Below are 13,964 nucleotides of genomic sequence, written 5' to 3' on the forward strand. Positions count from 1 at the left end.
TGCTTGTACAATCAAATATTTGATGACTTTTTGGATTTACTGCTTCAATGTTACAATGTATAAGCTATTTCAAAATAACGTGTGTTAGAGATAAAATCACGCGCTTTCGAGGCAAAGTTGGCTGGCAAAGCCTGTATATGCGAAAATACCAGTATTCACCAAAAACAACCAGAGAATACATTCATGGATTCATCCTACAATCTTTTCCCCTTTTTTGGAGAAAATTCAATGCACTAACCTGTATCAAAACGATCACTTTTAAGAATTTATTACAGAAGCGGGAAACTCTCGGAATTGTCTGAAGGTTTTTCAATGAAAAGTTGAAAATATTTCAATTAAATAAAACTAAATGTTTCATTCCAATTGATTCTTTTGTTTTTCGTCACGAAATCTTATCTATAACGCAAAAAATGCCAAAAATGTCAATCTCAAGAGCTTTCAGCTTTGCAGTGTAACTAGTAAAACATTTAGCCTGCGTTTCTAGATTTCTCATAAACGTTGGCTCTGTAATGTGAGTAACGCTTATCAACTTTTAAATTACTAGAATTACTCATTAAATTTTGTTTGGTTATGATACCTAAAAACGATGACGCGATACATTGTTCGTTGGTTTGTACTTTTTTTTATTCCATCATCAATATTTCCAGGGGTATTAGCATTATATGCAGTGGTATTAATCATATTGTTATATTTCAATTAATTACTAAAAATTACTTGGGCAGCTCGATAGAACAATAAAGGTAGTAGAAAAGAGATTTAGAAATACCATATTTTCGCACGTATAACATCACATTTCCTTCACAATTCAAATGCACAAACATAGTTGTGTTGTCATACGCGGGTTTGTTTAAACTTTAAAGTAACTGTTGCTTCAAACATACTGTTATATTTCTATATCAATCAATGTATTTTTTTTTTCATATTGTAGGATTTGCAAAAAAAAGGCATTTATGCGCTAGAATAAGAAATGCTACTATTGTTTGACCTTTTGATCATGTTCGTTAGTACATGTTTTGCAATACGTTTTGCAGATCTAACTATCTGCCATGATCCAATCGTTGGGGGGTTTAAAATGATTTTGCCAACCATTTCCTGCCCGCCCATAAATGTGGGGCTTAGCGTTGGAAACTATTTCCTTCCCACCTTCCAACCGTACCCCTGGAAAGGAAGGGCTTTGAGGGGGTCTAGGCCTCCAGAGAAAGCTCATCGACGCCGAGATAAAGCAGATAGCGGCGATTGCCAGTTGCAACTCGGTTGGCGTATGGGGAGTGCACATGCATGCCGCGACCCCCATCGCTCATCGCTTTTCCTTCTCGTACGAGGTACAATCTTTATCAATCGTGGTGATAATGTGAAATTAAACATTAGTAAAATGCTGTATTAATAAGAGCAGCATGCGGCGCTGCGGTGCGAAGGTGCGCGGGGCTCAATAAAGCCTTGCGATACGATAGCGTGGCATACACCACCACCCAGGGTGCGTCATGTGGACCAATCAATCGCCGTACTGTCCGTTCGCCAGGGGAGTCCGGCCGGTTCAGGGTTTGCACTCCCCGCGACAGTCGCTGCCCAGAACCCTAACGGGCCGGATATAGACAGGAGTGAGTCTGGCTGGCCGGTCAAAACCCAGAACGGATAGGTTAGTTGAAGAAGAACCTAGTGTGCATAACTTTGTGCCAAATAAGAACCAAAAAAAATGTTAGTGCCAAAGAAGTGAATATTTTGTGATTGTCATCAATATCTTGGAGTGCCATAGGGATAGATAGAGTAGTATATTTGGCTTGTAGAGAGACAAGAAAGAATTCTAAGAACACCGTGTTATTTTATTGCGTCGAAATTGGAATAAAACTAAACCTGTTATACTAAGCGACGTCCGAAGAATCAGCATTTGCCATTAAACAAGTAGACTAACCTTGGAAGTACACAATGAGCAGTGCGGGTCCAGGTGCCAACAGTGTTCCGGGCTCGGTTCAGCCAACTCCGTCCCAGTACTATCCGTACACTACCCTGCACGGTGCAGACGACGTAGGTTACGATGCCAGCTTCCACATCTTCCCGCCGGATTACTATGCGCCGGAATGTGACTACCGGACCGAGTAAGTAACGGATGATGATGATGATGATTATGATGATGAGTAAGTAAAGGATACGAAACACCGAACAAGTACGACCGCTAGAAAGAAAGAAAAAAAATTAACTCATCCTATACTCACTTTATCAATTCACCGCAAACAAACCAAAACAAACAACATTTATGATCTGCAGCACGGAGGCATATCGACAGGGGTCATAAACCATTTCGGACTGGGGGGGCTCTTTCAATTGCCATATCAACGATTAGTTAAAAGGTGGTTTTCGGTGCTATCTTATCATTTTGGCAAGATTATCCCACTGTCAATACGAGGATGGAAAAGTGTTCGTTGCTTGTCGTGGAGCTACTGTAAACGTTCGATCGGATTTCCAGCTGATGGACCCACTTGAGTTTTGGAGTTGATTTTTGGTGGGCAGCATTTTGTTTGAAAGGCCGAAACAGCTATCTGGTTCTCAAGTGTTTTCGGGCATGGATTGGTCATAAATGTATTTGAGACTTTGATTTCCGACAGATGACAGATTACGCATTCAAATAACCAAATCTGCGTATGTATGCCATCCCGTTGCATTCCTCTGGGGTAAACCTACAAACCAACCGTCGATTATAAAAGATATTTTCAGTCTAGAGAAAAATCGCTAGAAGGCCATTTTTGGTCTTTTTGCTCTCCCAAAAGCCAGTCAACATTGTTAGCCCACCGTGGTACAACAGAAAACATATCGTTCAGTACCCTAATTTGAAATTGACAGTCAAATTACACTCCACCGACTTCAGCAAACGGGCGATTTTTCTACATCACAAATCGTTGGCGTGCCGTGTCGAGAAAGTAAATCCAATTAGTCCAATATCAATAATTGTGGTTTTCCCAAACAAACTCGATTGCACGGATGGGGCTGGTAATCATCAAGCGGAACGTAGTGTAACAAAGTATCGAAAGCTAACTTAAGCTGTTTCACCTAGTCTTGTCGCGGACTAGGACTAGTTCCCTAGTTGTTGCGGAAACATACTTCATTGCTTAACAGGGGGAATCCATTTTAAATAGCATGACGATTGGATTCGCCGTTTCGTGTGTTCATTTAATCGACGGCGATATGGAGGAGAGCTGGATTGGTCCCGATTGATGCAGAATCTAATAGTGTCTTAGGATCATAAAAATATGAACCATGCCACCAACGAAATTTGTGTGCTTATACGACGATTTTTATGAGGTGCTCATTTTACAACTATGTAAAATCTCTGCCATGAAAAAATGATAAACCCCATGCCATGAAAAATGATTTTGATTATTTGGCTCAATATTTTATATTGGTTTTGAATAAAACCTTCCGGACATCAAAGATGATGAACGATAATAGAAATAATATGCAGTAAAAAGTATTTTGGTGGTTTTGGGAAAAGGAATGCACGGCCTTAAAAAAATGTGCAACCAGTAATGCTAAAACGAGCTACTTTTTTCGTATTTTTTATTTATTTGTATTGCAATATTTAAAAAAGTTAAAGCAGCCATATACTTCCTTTTAGAGTATTTTTTGCTCATACTCATATTTTCATCAAATTCAACCTATTATAAAAAGAGTCTTTTCCGGTAACTTTAAGCATCACCTACGTTCTGAATCAAAAGTTCATCCGCTAAAGGGATAGAATCGGAAGCAAAACTCAACCACGAGTGCCGTCTACTTACCAACTAGACGCGGAAAGGCAAACGACTAGACGCTCCAAAAATCGAGTGAAAAAAAGGTTTGATTCGTTGTTTGAAAAACCAATTACAAAGTTCCCACGACGTCCGAACGACGAAGCCTCTTCCCACTCCAACTAGGTCGAGTTGTTGATGTCGAATGGTCTTTCCCTTTTTCCAATAGTTACAATGAAAAAAGAGGGCTACAAATGAACAAACATCAACCGCAAAAGTCCTTCGTTTGATGAAGTCCTTACTACCGCGTAAAGTGCATCCAGTGCACGAATGCAAAGTGCAGTTGCCGTTGAATGGTTAAATAAAAACATTACCGCTGATTACGTGCCTGCAGGTGCCGAAAATGGGGGCTTCATGCAGCAATTAACTTCTGTCTTGCGTTCGCTTCCGTCTGCGTGAGTCAGTCCAAGAGCATTCCGAAGCCGAGCAAAAGAAAGCGTAACCGAGACAGCGTCCCACGTGGCAGCGGAAAAGCATGCCCTTTTAACCGTCCGGATGGCCACGTGATGGCCGTGGGAAGCGACACGCGTTGCATTCCTAACAAAGTAATTTCAGCACCGACCAATCCTTTTCGGGGTGCGGAGGAGAAAAAAACATAAATAAAAGTAAGCCATAAAGACCGCGGAGGTTTAAAAACAAAAGCGCCCGATTGTGACGTATATTGCGCATTTCGTATCGCGCGAGTCGATGGCTTTTACGATCGTTTACATGCTCATCCGTAATTATGAGCTATTTATGATTGTTTGTGCGATACTGTTTGATGAGTCCCGAAACGGGGGACTCCCTTTTTTGTTTTGTGTTGTTACATCGCAAGCCTAGGGGCAGGATAAAAGGACCCGCTTCACCCTACGATTCGATTGCCTTTCACGAATGGAAAGCATAGTTTTACCTTATAGCGTCTATTTCGTTTCAATTCTCTCCGATTCTAAGCAACGTAAAAGTTCCTGGTTCGAGTCAAGTGTATCACCTTTGAAATGCAACCTCACGAGCCCTCCAAACGGCCCGTTAACCTAGCACCCACCCTTCCGCCGGTATGCTAAGATAAGAACAGCCTTCGAATGGCCCTTTGACACGGTATGTTGTGTACTTAGAGCCTCGGCAAATGGGACGGGCACGCGATAGTGCTCTCACACACATGAGTGTGGCACGATTTTCCGGGCCAACTTCTGCCGCAAAAGCAAGCGATCGCATTTTCCGGTCGAGTAGTCGAGGCTCTTCGCATGAAGCGCTTGCGAATACGGTCGGAGGGTATAACAACCTCCGCCAAACACACATGCTATGACCGACTCCAGCGAAGCTCTAGGGTGGATTTTACACACGGAAGATTTATCGTTTTTTACCAGCAACCCTCTCGCGGCGTTCAACGATGCTGTCGAGTTTCATGGGAGTTTAATCGAACCATGATTAGATGCACTCATCGGCCCGGGAACAGTGCGCCATCCGTGGACTAAAGTTTTCGGCCCAGCTAAGTCGCGTTTTGCGTGTTGGCAATATGTTTCATAATTTAAAATCAATATTTTTACCCATTACGGGTTACATTCGCAGTTGATAGTTGGGGGTGGATCGGCTTTAAACTTTTTCACTTGTCAGGTATGTTATGCCTTTCAATCTGATTGCTATAAATAAAATACTCTGTTTGATCGATCGATCATTTGTTATTCTCTTCGTCTTTAGGCCGCCTTCTAAACATATGTTTATGTGGTTGTTAAAGAAATAATCAACAAAATAATTACTTATTAGAAATAATAGTTATTTCATTTTAGCTTGAAGTTTTTTTATTAAACTTCTTCTTGTGAAAATGCTTGTGAAATGAGTGTATTATAAAAGTTTGAAAGCGTTAATAATACCCCTTTATCTTAGTATTTTTCTTTTGTTACATTTTTTCCATAATTATCCTTGCCGACAAGGATGCAAGGCACAATTTATCCAGAATAACTTTCTCCCTAGAAATAGAGTTGCATTTTTGTGGCGGTGTGTTTAGTAAATTGAGCGTTTTTTATTGATTGTTATTGACATTGTTATTTAACATTTTCTCTAGTTCGAAAGCTAGCGTTTTCTAATGACTAGTATTAGTAAAAGTAGCAGCAGGTATGGTGATACCATTTCGCCTCATGCAATTGCTTAGCACCGCATTTTTGTCTTTTCCCTACTTGGCCACGCCCTCTTTTTATTCACGACAGCTTGCGAAGCTAGTAGGTTGTGAAAACAAATATGGAGTCCATACGGTGGGAATGACATTAAAACTCATAGGACGTTTTCGTAAATGTACTGGGCATAACATTTAAAGGACGTTTTCTTAAATGTACTGGGCTAGTAAATGGATAGGAAAAAAAAATAAAAACATGTTTAATCTGAAGTATAGCAATGAAAATGGAGTCAACATAAAAGTTTCTACCGCGCATAATCCAACCAGCACGTCATGAGAGGTCCTTCAAAGGATATTTCTATAACAGACCCTCGTTTCAAAACCACACTCGTTCGACAGTTCAGTAGTACGGACTAGTTCCACCAGTCAACATCTTTTTTAACGATAAGTAACAAAACAGTTAGCTTTCAAACTGGCGAGGGAAAAGGTTTCCAATCCTCGGTTGGAGAAACTGCTCACAAAATGTGCTCCGTTTCTGTCGTGGGCACCGATTTTCATGCCCGCGGCCACGCTAAACCACAATCTACTGCGGGCGGCCCTGTACCCGATCGTGCTCAATACTTCGCTGCCCCGGTGAGGATTTCTTTTGAGATTGGTTTTCCAGGGTTTTTAGTGTTTCCCATTTGCCCACACGCAGGGTAGAGATTAGGATTAACCGTGATAAAATGTGCCATTCATGTGTCGCAAATAAGGACCGACTAGTATGTGTCAGATTGCAAAGTGATAAGATAGGTATCGGTCATAATCTCATCAATGGTAGTGCTGATAACGTTGCTTCGTGGCCAGTGTAATTGAAATTGAAGTGCTATTTTTCTGCTGGTTAGATCCAGTGTTTCGTTATTTGATAAATCAAACTATGCTAGCAAAATAACTACAAAAGCAGTTCGTTAGACTATGCATGATAATAGACTATAGATACATAGAAGGTCATTTCAAACAGTAAAAAACAGTTAAATAGTAACAATAATATGTATAAAGTTTAATCATTAGTTGATAAATGATAAGAATTAAAATAAACTCAGAGAAAAGAGATCATCCTCAAGTCCTTAGACGAATTTATGTATTAAAAACTGTAAAATTTTCTTGGAATCTCTTAAATCAAACTCGAATGGAATTTGAACAAAATGATTATTGAAAAGCCTCACTTGAAAATGGTTCATACATGTTCCAAGTCGTTTGTGTCATCTATTGATTTTTTGGTAAAAAAACATAAGGAGAACATTTAGACTTGTCACACAGCGGTATTTATAAAGACTCTCAATTAAGTTTGCATCTATTTCTTTCGTATCACTAGAATTCTCGATAGCATGCGAATTCCTCCATCGCAGCGTTCGCAGCGATTTCACATCAGTAACATCCTAGAACTGAACAGCCAGCAGCCACAGGGACCTGCAAGTAAAGAACAACCGAACGTGCCCAGCCTTGCGTCAAGCGTTCTACATCATCAGTCAACGCACCCGTATCCGTTCACTCTGTCCGAGCTGGAAACACCACAACATCTTCCACTCGATGTTCCGCCTGCTGGAAGCTATTCCGTAGCAGCTCCAGAAGAACAACCTCACCTATCCTACGGAGCAGTTTCTTCCCAGGGAGCTTCTTGTTTACCACTGCAACCCGTCCTAAATCCTTCCACTGTACCGTACGATCCACCCCCGTATCCGTATTCCTACTCGCATCATGCCCATCATCTGTTTCCAGGGTCAAGCAGTGCCCTTGCAACTTCCGGTTCGGCCTCGGAGTCAGCTAGAACTCCCTATCCATATGGTGCTTCCAACTTAGATTATGGTAAGTGTACAGATTTTTGTACCAAAATTATTTGTATGATGATGAATTATGTTTGATGATCTGCGTCTTAGTTCCGTCGGTAATCCAACATAGTACAACGAGTGAAGCGACCAACGGCAACAGCCAACAACTCAGTCCAGACAGCACCTCTCCTGGTCCAGAGCTGTACTCTCTGGCGAACTACAACCACATACCGCGTGTGGTCAACGAGGCGTCCGATCGATTGGCCGCCCTCGATCACCACTCCTCCTCGCACGATGGACCTGCGCTCGATGCAGAATGTTCCGTCGACACGAACAACAATAATCCCAGCGCAGATGATACTGGCCCAGAACTGGACTCACCACCAGCGCAACAGCAGCGCTCTAATGGACATCGAGGACAAAGCGAAACTTCCGGGTCCGTTGGTGGACACAAGAAACGCAAACGACGTATTCTCTTCTCCAAAACGCAAACCTTCGAGCTGGAACGTCGCTTCAAGCAGGCGCGCTATCTGTCGGCACCGGAACGGGAATGCCTGGCGAACATGATCAACCTAACGCCGACGCAGGTGAAAATCTGGTTTCAAAACCATCGGTACAAAACAAAGCGAGCTCAGACGGAGAAGAGCTCCGGCTACGGACCGACCGTGCTTGGTGCGAGTCCTCCCAAGAAGATCAATCCGCCGGTGCTGGTGCGGGATGGAAAGCCCTGCCAAGATGTGCTCCAACAGCACCACCACCATCAGCAACAGCATCAAATGCAGCAGCAACCGCACGCGCACCAGCAACATCCAACTCACTATCTGTCGGGTGGTGTGCACCACTCGTCATTCGGAAGTGTTTCCGGTTCTGTACTGCAAACCCCCAGTGCAGGAACGCTCGCTGGAGGGCATAGCTCTTCTCCTCGCATGTGGTGAATAGTTTGGCTGTTTATATTTTTGAATTTTTAAATCGAATAAAGTGCAATCTATTTCAATTAATGTTTATATCAAAAACAATTATTGTTATCCTTTTTTTTTGATAATGCATTCAAAATAGGTGAGTATGAAAACTTGAATAGGTCAGGATTTAACGTTTTACGTTGAATTTCAAATAATCATCATTGATACTAGCACTTCTGGTGGAAACTTATGGAATCATAATCCCAAACCATTTGACGGCTTGAAGAGATGACAGCTCAGCAGAATAGTGGTGGTCAAATCAAATCGCTACCATGGACTTGAACCCCCAAATACAAATCCCAAATACAAACGCAATAAATGCCGGTATTAAAATCGTACATCAGATTCTGATTTGATCCTCATCAAATCACGCGTTTTCCGTAATAGAAACATGACAAACAAACGAAATAAAAACATTAACAAACGAATCAACTCTGATTCATATACATAATGAATCCTACCTGATTCGAATCATCTACGGATCGTATCTTCGAATCTTCCGAATCCCGATTCTGCCAACACTACTGCCAACACTACTCCTTCTGCGAAGGAAAATGCCGAAAATAAATAAATTGACATCGTAAAACAAATCCGTTGCGTGCGGGAAATTCGGGTGCGTCTCTAGGAAGAACTTCAACGAAAGTACGACAATGCGAGACCCGGTTCATCGTGCAAAACCTAACTAAGTCTCTAGCGCCCACAGTCGCCAATAGCCTACGACGGAAACGTAACCAATGGAACTGCCTTTATTAGGTGATACGCTGATCGTTCTCGTGTCCCAGGTAAGGTGTTCGCTCGGATCACCGAACCACCTGTGTTTACCTGTGCTTTTTTGGTGTGCCCTTCGCAGCTAATATTCTTCATCGGAGGATGGCTGTTTTTTGTGAAGCAACTCTTTCGCAACTACGAGATACGCCATGTGCTCGTTCAGCTCATATTCTCGTCCACTCTGGCCCTCTCGCTGACCATGTTCGAGCTGATCATTTTCGAAATCATCGGTTTTCTTGACTCGACGTCGCGGTACTTCCACTGGCGGCTCGGGTTAACACTACTGCTGATCATGGTGATCGCCGTCATACCTTATTTGATCGCATATTCCTGCATAAGCAATGTGCGGCTAGGTAAGATCGATCCCGTGCATCTACAACATTTAATGGCTAAAGTAACGAGTTTCTTTTCGACCACCATGTGATGTTTTAATTCAGTTCCGGCCAAATGGGTACAACCGTTGACGTCCCTCATCTGGCTGTGCTATTTGTACGGGTTCTGGCGAATAGGTGATCCGTTCCCGTTGCTAAGCGTAAGCCGGGGAATCTTCACGATCGAGCAGGCAGTATCACGTATCGGCGTTGTTGGTGTCACCGTGATGGCCGTCCTGTCCGGGTTTGGTGCCGTTAATTATCCGTACACAAGCATGTCTTACTTCATACGCCCAGTTTCGCAGAGTGATGTGCTCAATCTGGAACGACGGCTGATGCAAACGATGGACATGATTCTGGTGAAGAAAAAGCGTATCGCTCTCGACCGGAGGAGAAACAAGCCCAATCAAAAGCAAAGCATATGGGGTATGATAAGCAGTGTAACGCAACGGCCAGCAGGGGCAGAAAGTGAGTGAATAGCATAACTGTTTTTTTAAAAGAAATATACAGCTTTACCCAATTTTCCGTTGCAGATATCGGACAGCTACGACTAGAAATTTCAGCATTAGAGGAACTCTCGCGGCAACTCTTCCTCGAGGCTCATTCGATGAAAAACATGCAAGAACGGGAACGGTGGGCAGCAACGCTCCAGGGCAAATATTTCAACGTGCTTGGGCACTTTTTTAGTTTATACTGTTTATGGAAGATTTTCATCGTTAGTACCCGCTGAGCAGAGTTGCCAAGGTATTCAATCATTCCGTTAATTGTACGATTTCTTACCGTTTCAGTGCACAATCAACATTATATTCGATCGCGTGGGAAAGAAGGACCCGGTTACGCGCGGTATCGAAATAGCCGTACATTGGTGCGGTTTTGACATGGACATAGCATTCTGGAGCCAGCACGTCTCGTTCCTGCTCGTCGGCTGTATCGTCGTCACCTCAATCCGTGGTCTGCTGCTAACGCTGACGAAGTTTTTCTACAAAATTTCGTCCAGCAAATCGTCCAACATCATAGTGCTGGTGCTCGCGCAGATCATGGGCATGTACTTCTGCTCGTCCGTGCTGTTGATGCGGATGAACATGCCGGCCGAGTACCGGGTCATCATCACGGAGGTGCTCGGTGGCCTGCACTTTAACTTCTACCATCGTTGGTTCGACGTAATCTTCCTCGTGAGTGCCCTAGCGACCATTGTTGTGCTCTATCTGCTCCACAAGCCACCGAATGTCGACAGTAGCATGTAGACGTTCGCCATGCGTGTCTCTTTTTCTTTTTGGTTTGCGCCTGAAAGTCCATTTTCCATTTCGGCGAAAACCCGATGGACCAAACGAAGCTCCTGCACTAAAGTCACTTCACAAAGTGGCCATACTAATTTACTGCTACATTATGGTGGGCCTTGTCTGTGATTTCAAACAATGGCAATTGCTCAGACATGCTGGGTATTCTCTAAGTTATCGCAAAACAAAAATCAGCTTTTATTTTTAAATCCATTCCGACGCTCCACAAATACGAAGCAACAGGCAACAGGCGATATGTCTTGGTGTATATATTTAACGAATAAACAAAAAATCCTCCGTTAAAATGCGTCATTAAAGATTTACTTTCATTTTGGAAGTTGTTAAAACAGTCTAGTTTGTTTGAAAGGAAGAAAACACATAAACTATCATTCAAATATTACTCTTTAATCAATAATTCAAACCCGTCAATTACGTATTTCCTTCGGGTACATACATTTACTCGTTCTAGTGCCCGTCGTAAGGGTAAATAATAACAAAATCGCGGCAAGCAACTTATCACCGTTACTTTCTGTTCCACCATTCCATATCCATTGTATCCCGGGCGATGCCCGTCATCCATAGTTAATGAGTCAGCACCTTACCTTAACCACCACGAAAAAACATATTCAAACAGAGCACGAATGTAACTCATCCGAACCGGTCGAAGATCATCGTATACTGCGCTACTACGCGGGTACATACTAATTTGTACAACGTTGGAAACAAAATACGATAAAAAAGCGAACGTTGGTCCTGTTCCATCTGGGGCACGAATGCCCTTGCTTGCGGCAAAAGGTTGAGCGTGCCACGTGCGAGGAAGGGAAGGCACTTTATTTATTTTCTTCATCCTGAACCTGAACACACGCCGCCGCCAACTAACCAACCTACAACCAACCAACCAAGCAGACCGATTCGTTCGAACCCGTTGTCATGCCGATGATCCATTTTATGAATAAACAACTCGAACTCCGACATGGCCCCGCACTACCATCCATCGGTGGCCGGAGGCCAGTTATTTCGTTCGGTGCGCGCTGGTGGTACACGCGTTGTCAGTGGAACGGTTCACACGTCATGCTCCGGATGAACGGGAACTAACATGTGATTGCGGTGATGCGAGTTCGCGACCGAAGGTTAACTGTTTGTGCTGTCCCCGTGTTGTTGGCACTTTGGGAGACCGAGGGTCGGGCATGCATGGTGCCTTCGATGTGCCCGTGCCGGGTGTGAAACGGTACCGCAGTTCATTTGTAGCGGGCATTATTAATCGATAGTTCGTGTGTTAATGTAGATTGCCTGGAGTTCGATGAAAGAGATCGTAGGTGAGTCCACTCGTGAACGGACGTGTAGTTCCCAGTTGGGTGGAAAAATTTCCCAACCAAGCGAGAAATTCTTTTAGTCATTTCCACAAAGTGTCACGGTTCACGGAGACGGTCAGTCCCATTCAGTAAAGTTGTGCTATTCAAAGTATTTTCGTCCTTAAAACTATCTTGGCTGCACGGTACGATCGTTCAGCGGAACGGAACACGCGCGCTCGGATTCTTTTTAAACACTGTTATCATAACATCGGTCAGACCGCAGCCATTGTAAATTGCAAACAAAACCAATCAATCGTTGTTTGATCGAAACGAGCCGTACTACCGTTTTGCGGGCGAAACGTGACGGCTCCCGGAGGACGTCATGCAGTCACAACAGGTTGCAGTAGACGCTCGGAAACGAAACGGAAGTAGATGCTAGACGCTAAGTCCTTGGTGCGGTCAGCGCTCACCATGGTCAGTGGGTATTAGCCGTGTACTGCCAAATCGAACGAACCGGAGCCGGAAACGTTAATCGCACCGAAAGCGCTCCCTAGAGGGCAAGTTCAACTCGCTGCACGTTAGCACGTTGACTCGTGTGAAGGTGTACGAGTGGCGCGCTGCTGGGGTCTACGTCCATGTAGCTTCCAATTATAGTTGCGTGCCGTGGACCACAATGGGGTGTAACACTAGTCAGGAGATACCGAGTTACAGTGGGCAGAAAACGACGGACTCTGCGGCTGCCCTTGGCGAACTGCTGGAAGGTGATATAGAAGAAGGTAAGAGCAGGCATAAGAATAAGAAGTGTTGGCAAAACCGATGCTAACTATTTTATGCCTGAAGAATTGCTTGATGGAGACGCCTGGTGATTTTGAGATTAATTTTTGACACAGATCAATGGTGATCTTATTGCTACAGTAATTAACCTAATTAAATAATTTGATTACCTATTCGTATTTACTGCTTCAAATGGAAAGATATTCTCTAAATATAATTTATACAGATAAGAATTTTATTTAATTTTATCCCTTTTTTGTATGGTGTCATATAAAATAGTTGATTTTTTTTACGATTCAAACGAAAACGTTCATCCTTCTATTCATCAAATAATTGTAATAATTGAGTAAGTGTAATGTGTGCCTACTGACTGCTTTTAATTGTGAATTGTTTAGCAAAAAACACATGGTGAAAATTGTGTTTAAAATAAAAATAGTTTTTGATATTTATGTGGGCAAGACTGTTTTCAATTTAAGACTACACGTACAAAACCTATTGAGCAGAAAAAAAACAAATGGGAAAGCATGCAAATTCTGAAGTTATTTCCGGGAAATTATACGTGCTTTGAAGACACATTCAAACCCTTCTTTTGATTAAAAAAATCAGATTTTTACCATGTTACCTTTTACACCCAATAATTTTACAATTATATTCTATATCTCTTTTAGTCTTGAGTTTCACATTTATTTTAAACGTTTGAGATAATTCTTTTTATTAAAAAAAAAGTAACTATTACATTGGAAACGAACATAATTCGGACCACTTTGGGAGCAGATGATTGGATTTTACTAGAGCACCATGATGAGAGTGCGCTCTCTAAAACCTTATCTTATTTACTGGAGACTGCAATGGC

General features: G+C 42.7%; 3 protein-coding genes across 3 annotated transcripts in view; all 3 read left to right on the forward strand.

Moving 5' to 3' along the window:
• Positions 1-1,923: 1,923 nt before the first annotated feature.
• On the forward strand, positions 1,924-8,605 carry LOC131285659 (homeobox protein vnd-like). Its single transcript, XM_058314517.1, has 3 exons — positions 1,924-2,093; positions 7,217-7,707; positions 7,779-8,605. Exons 1-3 carry the CDS (start codon positions 1,924-1,926, stop codon positions 8,603-8,605), a joined length of 1,488 nt encoding a protein of 495 aa, XP_058170500.1.
• Positions 8,606-9,183: 578 nt separating this feature from the next.
• Positions 9,184-11,339, forward strand: LOC131287022 (Golgi pH regulator). The gene is made up of 5 exons (XM_058316036.1): positions 9,184-9,411; positions 9,480-9,750; positions 9,835-10,236; positions 10,302-10,483; positions 10,557-11,339. The coding sequence occupies exons 1-5, from the start codon at positions 9,364-9,366 to the stop codon at positions 11,010-11,012; spliced, it is 1,359 nt and encodes a 452-aa protein (XP_058172019.1). The 5' UTR covers positions 9,184-9,363; the 3' UTR covers positions 11,013-11,339.
• Positions 11,340-13,010: 1,671 nt separating this feature from the next.
• LOC131285526 (neuromodulin) overlaps positions 13,011-13,964 on the forward strand; it is a 58,218-nt gene continuing 57,264 nt past the window's right edge. The window contains exon 1 of the mRNA XM_058314383.1: positions 13,011-13,113. Coding sequence (XP_058170366.1) covers positions 13,011-13,113 — 103 coding nt within the window. The remainder of the gene's footprint in view (positions 13,114-13,964) is intronic.

This window comes from Anopheles ziemanni, chromosome 3 (assembly GCF_943734765.1).
Source record: "Anopheles ziemanni chromosome 3, idAnoZiCoDA_A2_x.2, whole genome shotgun sequence".
NCBI classification, from domain to species: domain Eukaryota; kingdom Metazoa; phylum Arthropoda; class Insecta; order Diptera; family Culicidae; genus Anopheles; species Anopheles ziemanni.